Source organism: Bicyclus anynana, chromosome 18 (assembly GCF_947172395.1).
Source record: "Bicyclus anynana chromosome 18, ilBicAnyn1.1, whole genome shotgun sequence".
NCBI classification, from domain to species: domain Eukaryota; kingdom Metazoa; phylum Arthropoda; class Insecta; order Lepidoptera; family Nymphalidae; genus Bicyclus; species Bicyclus anynana.
Genome location: NC_069100.1, coordinates 13,448,086 through 13,462,235, shown reverse-complemented (window position 1 = coordinate 13,462,235; position 14,150 = coordinate 13,448,086). Strand labels below are relative to the sequence as shown.

The 14,150-nt window shown below is 34.8% G+C and overlaps 2 protein-coding genes across 4 annotated transcripts in view; one reads left to right on the top strand and one right to left on the bottom strand.

Annotated features, from left to right (window-relative positions):
• LOC112045964 (WD repeat-containing protein 7) overlaps positions 1 to 14,150 on the bottom strand; it is a 160,915-nt gene that overhangs the window by 60,444 nt on the left and 86,321 nt on the right. The gene's annotated exons all lie outside the window — the stretch shown is intronic.
• Positions 2,215 to 9,673, top strand: LOC112045965 (pupal cuticle protein PCP52). Its single transcript, XM_024082390.2, has 3 exons — positions 2,215 to 2,373; positions 8,444 to 8,653; positions 9,026 to 9,673. Exons 1-3 carry the CDS (start codon positions 2,362 to 2,364, stop codon positions 9,629 to 9,631), a joined length of 828 nt encoding a protein of 275 aa, XP_023938158.2. The 5' UTR covers positions 2,215 to 2,361; the 3' UTR covers positions 9,632 to 9,673.

Below are 14,150 nucleotides of genomic sequence, written 5' to 3'. Positions count from 1 at the left end.
CGATATACCTGCACTAGGATTCGATAGACTAGGGTCGGAATCGACGCTCAAACCTCTCGGAATTAAGTCCTCACCCGTAGAGTTAAAAGCGTAATAATAACTATAAACTAATTACATACCAGTAGCAGAGCAGTTTGTTCTCATTCAGTACCGTACCTTAAAAAATAAAAAAACCCATCATTAAAACATGGATGTGTGTGTTGAGGTATGCTCGGAATCCAGCTGACATTCTCAAAAACTATATCAGACGACAAAAAAAGACACCAATACGATGGCATTTAGACCCAGGTACATAGCTTCATGTATAAAGACCTATAAAGATATATTTACATATAAACTTAATCGCTTGGGGCCACAAGAGCAGCGGGTGTAAATAGGCGGAGCGGAATGTAGAAACTAAATACTTCATTTTATGCTGTGGTGCATGTAGTTTATGATGGTCCAAGATAAGCAATATCAATTCAATTTTAGGTAAATTAAACTAAAAGTAAACTAAAAGTTAGTAATATTACGAGTGTAATAAATATATTTTTAAATTTATTAGTAGTAGGAAGAAGTTGAAAAACACTTTCCATTACATTCATCTTTAACTCGCCCTTTCTCTTTCTCACTATTTCTTCCGGTTGTCTTCCTTTATAGTATATTTATTATTTTTTCTATTAATATAGATATTAATATTACAGCTACGTTGTATTGTATAATAAATCGTAATTTTGTAACTATTATTTTAGCGATGCTAGTTGTCTTTGCTCTGTTGTCTTTGAAAAAAAAAATTCTTTCTTATATAACCTATCTAATTTTAAATTAAAATCAAAATTCGTTTAATTCAAATAAGTTTACATTGTAAGCACTCTTGAAACGTCAAGTTTGACTAATTGTAGAGATTTTGCCGATCCGGTTCCAAGTATTTCATATCCGCTACGCTACTGTCACAGTAAGCCGCTCTTCTTATAGCCCCATTAAAGAGATACGAGCGAGCATAGCGTCACACACACCCAGTAGGTAAGTGCGCGGTCGGGCATTACCAATAATTTCTTCTAAAGGTCAGTTGAAGTTTTCCGCATGGGGTTGTACGTACCAATACGTGGCGGGCAATAAAACTGTGTGAAATTTTATTATACCTTCGACGGTATTCCGCATTCTGATATACCTAAAAATTTAAAACAGTCTACCATGGTATAATTTAAACTGCTAGCATTGACCTCTTATAATAAAAGGACGCACAATCATGTAGAAAATTTCACTCAAAAACTGGCCAAGTTTGCTTTGACAGTTTTTGAATTATTGATAAAGAAAATTATAGCTAAAGTCCTTTAAATGTAGTCTAATGTTAAATAAAATTAAAAATTCAGAGCAAATTAAACCTTAAGGATTGAGTTTAAGGTTGAATTTGCAAATGCGACTATTTAAATTGAGTGCCAAGAAGTTGTGTTTGGCACTCATTGAGTGAGGACGTTTTTTGATCGCTGATTGTGCATGCACTTTTTAATAGGACATAGATGACTGCTAGATTTTAGAGACAGCTTTTAGTAGATTATGCCTCGTGAACGCTGGCTGGTTGATCTATCAACGCGCAGCCCAAACCACAGGACGGATCGAGCTGAAATTTGGCATGCAGGTAGATGTTATGACGTAGGAATCCGCTAAGAAAGTATTTTAATAAATTACACCCCTAAAGGGATAAAATTGGGGATGAAAGTTTGTATGGAAAGTCTTTCATTTTAAGAGTCACCGTTTTAGAAATTTGTTTATAAATCTTGAAAAAAAATGCGAAATATAATGTGATTCAAGAATATTAAACCTTAGAGGTTGCATTTTAAAAATTGATGAAATAAGGGTTGAAAGTTTATATTCATTTCCACGCGGACAAAGTCGCAGGCGTCCGCTAGTTTAATATGAAGACAATTAGGCCCGTTCCCCTCAAATTAAATCGTAAAATCGTAAAATCTTTCCGATTAGTTAGAATTGGTGGAGATAGAATCATCTCGGTATGAGTTCGTGAAGTTATTGAAGTTTCAATTTCATATTAGGACAAGTTAAATAAAATTGTATTAAAATATGAATAAAATTCAATTCCAAACTATAGATGTCACGAGCAAAAACTAGTGTTAATCACCAATCGATCAATTACCATAGCCGTGACGTAACAAACTCAAAGATGGCGTCAAGCAGAGTCAAAAAGCGCTCGTTTCCTGCATCCATCGCGCCCTGAGGCTGTTGACGTTTAAACTTTTTTTTTATTACATTTATGTTAACGAGGCAAAGGCATCCAACACACAGCCTGTTCTATATACCACGGAGGAATATAAAAACGGAATGTCGCTTGATGAGGCAATCAGTAGACATCGATAACACACAAAGATGAGAGTTCTGGTTAGTCCTTCCTACATTTTTTTTCAATTTCCGAGTGATTTTACAAGTGAAAAGTTTCGGTTTTCTTTTATGTGATTTAAATACATGTGCACTGTTTGCTATACGAATCCGAGAAATTTATTATATACAGCAAAATCGTCACCATATTAGGATCTCGTTAGTTCGGAATGTGTTCGGAATGTGCTAGTAAACAACACCTGTGCACTGCATCAGGCTCGATGCCGACATAATACGAATAAAAAAATAATTAGAAACTAGTGGAAACACGTGACTTAATCCGTAAATTAAAGATTTTTCGCAGAAACTCTTTGTTTTCTGGGATGAAAGTATAGGTAAAGTGTTGGTCTCTAGGATGCAATCTATTTATATAACTATGAGAGAAACCATAGATTTTTTTTTCGGGATTAAATTTAGCCTACGAGTATGGTTTAATTCAGGGTATTATCTATCTTCGTTATAAATTTTAGCCAAATCGGTTCAGTAGTTGCAGCGTTGTAGAGTGACAAAACATCCAAACAAGCATTCATACAAACTTTCGCGTTTATAATATTTATAGGATTTGTCTATTTGTAGTGACTGTGCTTAGGAAGATGTTGAAAGTTTTAGATTGACGTAAGAGGATGTCTTTATTAGAGGTCGAACGCAGTGCTATAGATGTATATTTTTCGTGTTGTTAATAACGCTTTCCGATCCTAGGTTCGATCCCCAGCTCGGGTAAATAGTACAGTGTAGTATATTTATTGGTGAAAAGGACGATTTTATTTAATGCATTGATTTTATTTCTTTTTTTTAAATAAAGTTCTTGAAAAGTCTCTACTAATAATGTACACTATTATAAAGAAATATAAATTGTAAAAAAAACTACTTTAAACATGCATTAATCTGAAAAGCGAAAAATAACATTCATCGGTTTGAAGACGGTGTCAAAAAAAACCAAATAATATATTTTGGCATGATGTTTTTACTGTGTTTGTTTGCTTAGTTATTTGGTGGCGAGGTGTCAAGCTAATGCGCACAATTTATACACCTTAGCTTAACCGGACGGGCATCCTCCAGCTTTTCTATATGTTATATCCACCGCGTCTATCTGTCCGTATGTTCTCAATAAATTCAAAGACTACAACTGTACAGATTTTCATGCGATTTTCACCAATAGTTGGAGTGAATGAGGAATATGAGGAAGGTTTCGGTATATAATTTATCAAGATTATGCATAGGTTGATTGTAATATGACAATAATTATTGGAAGGAATGTGAATATTCGTCTATTATAGGTCTACGAAAAAGTCAATTTATATTTTCAAGATAAAAATTATAGTCATAATATAAATTTTATATATTTTAAAGATATACGCATTTTATCTTAAAAATGGTCAAGTACAAAAAAATCCATGTAATATTTTACATAGATTTTCTTGCGGACAAGGTCACTGGCATCTGCTAGTTTAGTATAACTAAAAAGTCACTATAAAAAGTATTTGTTAAATAATATATTGCAATATAAAAATAGCAAAAAAAACATGAAAAAAAAACAAAAAATCGTCATTCAAAAGTTGCCGAAACATCATTAGCAATGATATATATTTTTCGGAAATTACGCAAAACCTCTAAACGCGTATTAAATGTGGTTATAACGTGAAACGTTAGAAAGGTTTTTATTTGTAACAATTGAGTGATTTTACGAAATAAATATACTTGTAGGTGCTCATTATTGTAATCTGATAACGTTTGGACATACAGTCGAAAAGAATGGCCGACAACTATGATTCCACTGTATTTCATAATTACCGAATGTGTATTTTTACTAGAGCAAGGATCCTGCCCCCCTAGCCAAGTGGCATGTCTGTTCTCTTTCTACGATCGCAAACGCTTCGAAAACTAGAAAAATATATGGGAATGACAGATAGGGAGGCTGGTTTTACACGCGCAAATTCCGTTCCCAGTATACGCTGATAAAATGTATTTTACTCGGTGATAATGTCGATTTGTATAGGTAAAATAATTTTTAAAATATTTTTCGTGAATTAGCCGTGAAATCGTAAATTAACAAACTCACTCGTATTTTTAATATATTAGAGGACGTCCACCACTTCGTGAATTTGAGTTTTTTCCACAAAAAACGTAAATAGTATATATGTGTTAATACAGATATATAATATATCTCTATTACAACAGCTAAATTGGTAGTTAGTAATAGTAGCTTTTTGGTAGTTTTTGCGTGACAGAATAAAAAATATCCAAAAATTTATCCAAAAAACTTTCGCATTTATGTATCCGAAGATGGACAGACAGATTGCAATCTTAGTGTGACTGTGCCGATCAATTGGAAAAACTCGTCAATACTAATTTATTGTTATACATACGACCTTCGCGGCTGCATACCGATATTATAATCGCTAATCTATTTATCAGAAACAGGTTAAAAGGTTTTTGCTATTTCTGCTCCATCACAGCCTACATATAATATGACCGTTTATCATATATCTGCATAGCATTACGGCAATAAGAGTGCCTGTGTCATGTAATTGCTTGACTTGGTGTTATAAATGGAAATATACAGGAAGAAATTTTTTCAAGTACGGATATTTTTATATTTTGTACATAAACAAAATTTAATGAACACGTATTTTTTCTTTTTTTTTTTAACTCAACAATAACAAAGTTATCGTTAGCTAAAGTTTAAACATTTAAACAGAATTTGAGGGTCACCCTATCGCTGTACTAAGTAATAGCACAGTAATAGGCAACTACAAAATCAGCTGGTAGGTACCAGGTTAGCGAGCGCCCGCGCCGAGGGCCGTTGACCTTTCTACGTTTATTTTTGTACCTATTATTTTTTATAATAATTAAAGGTCGTCACTTTTGAGTTGAGTATCGATTTTCCCTTCATACTTTATTGGGCTTAGGACCATCAATAATGCGTAGTAATAAACAAAATTATAAACTTTCGATTGGAATAATGAAATACAAATGATGATTATTATTACGCAAACTTTTGCATTAAAGGATGATTCGACTTTAAATGCGCAAGCGACGGCAGATTGTCTGTCACTGGTCGCCCATCGGCAATTCGGCAGGCGTCCTCAGGGATTTTTCGATCCCCTCACCCCTGCCACCCCCGTCAGCCGAAGCCGAAGCGATATGACTACTGCCGGTATTTCTTTGTCGGCGTCTTACAAAGTGCCGCCAGCAGTTGCGCAGTTTGTTTGGGAATGTGTCCATTATTTTGTTATTTCTGAGACATAAATTGAAAAAAAAAATTACATAAAATGTATCGAACTGTTTGTAGATTTATGTTCTATTAATGATACAGAACCACGAAAAAAAATGTCCGCACTAAAGTCCGAATCACCCTGTATGTCTTATTTTGTACTCATATAGTTATTCAATTGATCATGCTTGTAATTTATTGCCGTGAGTGGAAAATAACTCAAAACAAATTTTATTTAAATTTATTTACTAATAGCGGACGGATCGCTTTCACACGCGCAGTTTCCGTTGTCTTGGGTATACGGGACAAAGTATAGCGTATGTTATTCACTAGTAATGTAGCTTTCCAATAGTAAAATAAATTAAAAATCCGGCAACTTAGATGAAATAGCCGTTCATCATCGTACATATCTATGAATCTTTTATCTAAAATCAGCTTAACATTAAAAGAAACCGCATCCAAATCCGACCATCCATTTGTGTGATACGACTCACATATAAGCAAATACACACAGCAGATGTCAACAACTAAGCGTGTTAACCGCGGCGGTAGTGTGTAGCGATTTCGTTCATAACGGCGGGGGCCTTGGGTCCGCATACCGACATTATAATCGCTAATCGGTTTATCAGAGACCCGTCGTTACATTACTATCTTGGGCGGACAATGAAATGTAGCAAGAAATGTTAAAATATTTTAAAAAAGACAATGAATAATAAATTCATTTTGCTTTTTTATTCAACCGACTTCAATCAATACGAAGGTTCTCAATTCGTCGGAATATAATTTTTAATTTTTATGTACTATGTTCTTTATTCGAAGACGTCTGAAATAATATGGAAGTTGTTGTTTGTGTGGAAAGGAATACAGCAACTTTCAGCGCAAACTTCAAAAGTCTATATTTTTGGTAAAAATAATCAAATTATTGACAAATTACGTCGAATACTCTCCGATCCAGAACTAAATCTAAAGTTTGAGACTTTGCACTTCCAAACAACTCTTTATATTTATGGAGTTATGAATAAAGTCCTATATTTGCAACTTCTAGCACGTGCTAACTCGAACTCAAATGGGTTGATAATAAAGATGATGATAGTTTTTACTCTTCCTGAACACACAACTCGACATTGTAGACGATATTTAGGTATTAACTGTTTAAATACCGTTCGTTGTTTAATAAGGGATTAAATTAAATTAAGTAAAATTTCCACATTTGTCCGCCTCGGTTTTGATGCGTTAGTGCCTCATCTCTAGTATAAAATATCATTGGAATTAATGCTTTCCATGAGACTTAATTGTAGTCAAGCTCAATACTGCATTAATAAATAAAAATACCAATATATCTATTCGTCGTATCGCATTATATGTAAATGATAATTCAGGCTTTGTGTTATGTGATCATTTGTAATTATTTATATGATATACATTAGGTACAACACAATGCATCTAGACTTCAAAAGGTTCTACCGGTCTCAATAGAAGGTAACCACCACCTAAACACACCCGCTAAACTGGTTTACCGTATTAAGGTCTTAGCACATACCGCGTTTACCATCAGCGTTTTATCGAACTAAAAAGTATATTTATTCTTTAAGTTTTTATTAAATTTCTGATTAAGATTATGCATTATTACAATGCAAATTACAGATTTTGTAATCTGTAATTTGTAATCTGTAATTACAGATTTTGTAATCTGTAATTTGCTTTGTTTTTACTTCATCAGATTTTTTTACCTATATTTTAGTACTATGTAACGTAGATTTTTGTATTTACTTTCTCACTCATCGTCCATTTCGTTATGTATCGATTTTCTTAAATGTTTCTTTAATTTCTTTTGTTTATCGATAAGTTGTTATATATAGTCTTGGATTCGTACGCATATCTTATTAAAAACCTTGCTGTGATTAACTTGAACTACACTGTTTTAAAACGCTAAATTGTTAAATTGTACGTCATTGCCCGTAGAGTGGTAGCTACCCACGAATTAAGCCTTACGATGAGGCAAATTACAAAGTACGTAATCGTCTAGCAGTATAGGGTGGGAACTTAATTCAGAATGTTTCGTTATAAAAGTATTACTTAATACAAAAATTGAATAAATCGTATTTCTATCACCTTTAAGTCGCGCGTAAAAAAGTTAGCGTGTGTGTAGGCCTTAAATAAAAAAGCTAAGTGTCTCGTTGCCTTTAGGGCTGATACTTGACATTAAAACCAGTTACTAATATAATAAAAAGGTATGCTAGATATCTAGAATGTATCTAAATATATTAAGTTACATTGTATGTATCCTAATTATATACAGCATAATTATAATATGAACACCCAACATAGTAAAAACCTTCCGACTGGTATTCAAGAGATTAAGAATATTAATAGATTCTTGATAGATCTTGAAAAGTTGATCTCGTAGGTATGTACCTAGCGATCCATTTTTAATTACCCACTTAGAATATTAAAGAATCTAATCTTATTTTGTGTTGAATTTGTTGCCGGCTCAACTCGACAGAATTTGATAATTACCTAGCATATTAAACAACTTTACAATGTTATTTTGTATCAATTTTATTGCCGCCTCTTCTCGACTTAATATAGCCTATAGCCTTCCTCGATAAATGGGCTATCTAACACTGAAAGAATTTTTTAAATCGGACCAGTAGTTCCTGAGATTAGCGCGTTCAATCAAACAAAGAAACAAACAAACAAACTCTTCAACTTTACAATATTAGTATAGATTTAGAAATCACTTTGTTGTCCGTCCGTCTGAATACTTTCTCTGAAAGTATATCTGAAGACAGTCTGTCCTACAAAGCCGATTTCCGAAAGTGACACCTACTTCTATCCAAAATGTTCGTTTTTTTGCAGATCGTCGCCGCCCTTGTAGCCTGCGTGTCAGCGGCGCCAAGCTTGCTGCCTTACGGTGCTTTCCCAATCGCACCCTGGACACCCTACTCAGCATTCCCAGTTGCACCCATCGCACGCGTGTCACCCTACGCAGCGCTGTCGGTAGCACCCGTGGTCGTGGCGCCGGAGGTACCCGCTGGTGACATCCAAGCTGCTGCTATTGATGCTCAGGTAATCATCATCATCAGTCTATTTTTAATGACTTACTGCAAAGCCAAATCTCCTCATAGGTGAGGCGATTTAAAGCTAATGCCCCACCAGGCTGCTTCTAAACGGGTTGGCGGGTTTAGAGTGATTAGAGTGATAATGTTTGGACTTTGTTATGGTCCGTTCGATGGGGTATAATATGTAATCCCATCAAAATTTGAAATCAGAACTGTTACTGAGTATTTATTAGAAGAAAGATTTCGTAACCAGATCCAGGACTCGAATACAGGACCTACTGAAAAGAAATCAGTCATATAATATTTATGCTCCTATAATAATCATTATATATTTCCTTAATGTATTAAACTAAATGTTCAAAAACTTTTTGATCCAAAGGTTAAAATCGCCGATCAAGCCCGATCCTTAGCCGACCAAGCGAGAGAGCTGGCTGAACAAGCCGCCGAGAACAAAGACGAGGGCGTAGTAGAAGCCAACGACTTGGCCCAAGAGAAATCCGGAGAAGCTTTCTGGGCTGCTGAAGAACAGAAATGGCAAGCTCTCAACGCAGCACAAATCGCTGAGGCGAGACTAGCAAGCGAATCCGCCGCTCAAATAGCACCCGAGGCTGCTGCCGAAGAGAAATCTGAAACAGCTGAAGTCAAAAGCGAAACAGGTGAAGTTAAGGCTGAGGAGAAATCCGAAGTGAAAGCCGCTGAAATTGAAAAGGTTGAGGAAGTCAAAGAAGTTAAAGAGGAGGAGAAGAAAGATGATACAGTTGAAGTCAAATCAGCCACTCCAGAAGAAACCAAAGCAGATGATCCTTTCGCTGCTTACAAATCGGGAGTACTGGCGCCGGTAGCCGTAGCATCTCTTAATCTGCATCCCTATGTTACCCCGATCTCCTACCAAGCCGCCTACAGATCATCATTCCCGGTCGCAGCTGTCCCTAACCCAGCGTTCCCCTACTATCAGCCAGCTATCGCTGTTAAGCACGCCTGGTAATAAATACATCACTAAAAGACTAATAAATTGTAATTAAAGTTATTGTGTACTCTTATTATTTCCAACATTTTCACTATAAATCCTTTGAAAAATAATAATCTACGAGTAATCATTGACATATCGAAAACCGCTTGACTAACATAGATAAAATTTAACAGATAGGTGGTTTATAGATAGTAAACGTCATCTAAAAACGGATTTTGCGACAGGGCCGGATAAAGGAGGTCTAAGAGCGGACGAAGCGTACGTCTGTTACTATATCTATATATAATAAGTACTGACTGAACTGATAGTTCGTTGTGTCATAGGATTTCAGAAAGATTTTTCCAAAATTCACCCAATAGGGGAGTTCTCACGGGATAGCGAAAAACCTAAGCTCACACGAACGATGTCATCAACTAGTAATATTACAAATGGAAAGAAGAAAGATATACACACTCTTACATACTACATACACACTTTTTATCCTGAAAAAAATCATAATTCTCCGAGCATTTTTCACACTTACGGAGTCACGACAATTCGATAGTTGAAAATAAATTTTGGTTATTCAAAAATATTATTTTCAATATGCCTATGACTAAAATATTACTAACAATGTTTAAAACTATTATAAGTTGATTCGATACGCCTACTAAGCTATTTGTACATAATGTTATTGATTACTTATTGATTGGAGGCAATTTTATGCGTATTTAACCTTTTATTACAATGTTAAAAGCAAATTGTGTTTGCTTTGTGTTGCGTTTACGAGAACGTTAATAGTTCAATGAAATATTGACATGGTGCACAACAAACGATTACTTATTTGTCTCAAATAAGCTAGCATACGCGTATTTAGAGTTTCTTTTTCTTCAGTCGTGTCCTCATTTCGGTGTCTTCATTGTGCTTCAAATTTTTCTACTTTGCTAATTCTTATTCTTAATTGTTTGGTCATTGGACCTTTGGATTCGTCTTATAACCTACTCACACTCACTTCCTTTCTTGTCCGAGAGTAACGAACCAATATACCTTAATAACAAACTCGAGATCAGAGTTTCTAGTTCTTGTGAGTTGTCCAGCTCTAACGACTAACTTTTGTGTTCGACTTGTTAATGCTAAGTCCAACTAGCTCACTGGGAATAGTTGAGCTAATTACTTTTCGCATGTTGCAAAAATCGTGGTGTTATCAGTGTAAAGGTTGTTCTTTTTTATCCCTTAATAGAAATTCCACCCTTCCATTCCCCTATGTTCTTTTTTATTATGCATTTATTCTCCATAACTATTAAATAGAATAGGAGAAAGGATGCATCCCCGCCTTACGCTTTTCTATTTATTTATTTTCTATATTAGGGGTAAAAAAAATAATTTAAAAAGGATGGTCAACATTTACATAAGGTCTATGTACTAATAGAGAAATAAAATAACAAAGCATTGAAATATTTTTCATTTACTTGAAGTTTATTATCTCTAAGGAAAGTTTCTCTATCTGGCAAAAAATGGTATGGTATATACTATATATAAGACCTAATCCTTAAATACCTAAATCTATTCGCGCTAGGAATTGAATGCAAGACCTTCGATCACACAGCTCATTCACCACTAGGTTCCTCTAACCTAGTGGTGAATGAGCTGTGTGATCGATGTGATCTGTGGTTGTTACAAGTTAAGATTTAGACTTATTTTAGCAATTCATTGTGTGCAAACTAAGAAGTTCAGAGCGCTTAAGACAAGGTCAAAGCAGTCACGCATAGCAACAATAGTTTTGTAAACAAAAGATACATTTAAATATTTTATACTAATGATTGCAAGCAACTTCGTTTACATATATTGTAAAGGATATCATCTATTATATACTTTTATAAAAAATGAATATGAAAGCGCCACAGTACGGGCAATTTGTCGTTTTCATTTTAACACAAAATTACTAAACCGATTTTCATGAAAATCAAATAGAACCAATCTGAAAATAAGAAATGACGAAGATATGAGGTAACAAACATTTAAAAAAGGTACGCGTCGAATTGACACCTCCTCCTTTTTTTTAATTCGGTTAAAAAAAGTAACTATCCAGGTGGTGGTGAACAAATAAACTGTACAAACACTCGGTATTTATTGTTCTTTTTATATAGCTAATGGTTAGTGGAACTAAACGGAATGCAGTGTTGGCACGTGGCGGTCGCGTGGCGTTACCATTCCATGCCTACGAGTATTATAGTACATGCCAGACAAAACTATTTACTGTTACAAATGAAAAAAATCCTTCAGATCTAAATTTGGCTGAACTCACATTATGACTAGTAATTTACGCTTGATGTTTGTTATTCTAAAAGAGAATGCAACTGCCTATCAAACAGTCTCTATTATTTACTAGTAGACGCCGCGCGGTTTCTCCGCGTGGTTCCCGTTCGCATACGAATACTGGGATAAAATATAGCCTATAACCTATAGCCTTCCTCGATAAATGGGCTATCTAACACTGAAAGAATTTTTCAAATCGGACAAGGAGTTCGTGAGATTACCGCGTTCAATCAATCAAACAAACAAACTCTTCAGCTTTATAATATTAGTATAGATTTATTTGATACACCTACAACCAATGATGTTAGAAGAAAAAGAGGTAGATAGGTTATACGCAAGGAGCACGTTTAAACTTAGCATAGTTTAAACGTGCCCATTACCAAACCTGAGCTCAGTCGCCGCAGAAATAATTTTTGTGTGCAAGTTGTAAACAGCGAATATGGTTTATACCACCTATCTACCTCTTTTTTCTAACATCATTGCCTAGAGCTATCACACAGAACATGCTTTAAATAAAGTAGGTACACAATGGTCATGGACAATGCAGTCTAGCCACTTACAGGTGTATACAGCTTGACATGAAAAACATTTCAGGATCGACAAAAGAAATATGGCGCCCCTATTATATACACATATTTAAGACGTACTATTATTTAGTACCTACTCGTACATGACGATAATATTCACTGACCGATTGCAGATTTGACGATAGCACCTTTAATTGTTTCTAAATTTTAGCGGAATAAGTCCACGCTGCCAAACAGATACCCTATATTAATCAGTCACCCTCGATAAAAACTACAAACTGGAATGATTCACCTGGATAAATTACACATTTTGCGATAAATAAAAACCGAACATTTCATGGCCCGACACTCGACCCAAACTGGTTACCCAACGAGGCAGTTATTCTAGAAATAAGCCTAGATATTCCAAAAAATAGACGATCACAATCATAAGTGAGAATGTAATACAATTATAAATACACCAACATGGCATGTAATCTTCATAATAATTTTATTTTAGGCATACCATAGAACGAGAGCATGCGATGACCAGAACTCCTCGTTCCATAAAAGCTAAAAGTTCTCCACTCTATGTTCCTACCATACTCGTAGGTTAGTATGGTAGGCAACTATACAGGTTGCTCGGGAGCATTTCCTAAAAATTCAAGGTGTTGACTAGTCCACTTAGGCGAACTGCATAACTAATATTTTTATAACTAAGTATAAGGGACTTATTTTAAGATCTATCTTTTACAAAAGCAATATTACATACTCCGAAAATATTAATTGTAGAACAAATGTTCTTTAAACATTTTTAATTAATTTTCAGTACAGAATATAACCCCAGAGTTATGGGAAATATACTCCCCACCACCCTGTACACTGAACCGTGGTGGCTTTAGAGGTAGAAGTTGGTAAGGTAGACAACTTATCTGTCCAAATTTATGACGCATTTTTTATATTTTCGTAAAGATAATATAAGAAAACATGTTCCAACAACAATTAGTACAATTAGAGCATTTTGGCATTGTTAATCCTTGAAAAATAAATTTTTTCAGTTATAAAGTTAGAGCTTTATCACAGATTACACTACTGAACCGATTTTGTCCCCGTATTATCACGGGAACAGGAATTACGCAGGTGAAACCGATGGGCATTAGCTTGTTATTCTATATGGTAATATAGAAACATTTAGTTATTACAAACTGGAGGGAGGTCTGACAGCTACAAGATGTGGTTTAAGCGAGAAATCTTCGTCATTTTATTTTACGCATACCATATCAATTCATTCATCGGACTTTTATTTGTGGACCGCATTCATGTGCCAATTTACACTTTTAATTACATAAATGGAATGTGACGACATTATCTTTGAGGAACGATCTCTTCCAGAATACCTTATACGGATAGCGAAACAAAAATAGTGTGAAATGCAGCAGCATACGTCAGTCGATAATGCAAACAAAACAATAATTTAAAATATTGTGGCCGTAATAGCCCAGTGGATATGACCTGTGCCTCCGATTCCGGAGGCTGTGGGTTCGAGTCCAGTCCGGGGTATGCACCTCCAACTTTGCAGCTGTGTGCACTTTAAGAAATTAAATCGAGTTAATTTAAGTTTAATTAAATATTAAATTTATTACGAGTATCAAGAGGGGTATAAAACAAAATAACTGTAAATTTTACTGCCCCTAAAAACAATGTCGTCGAACCTGCAAAAACACTTTGGTATG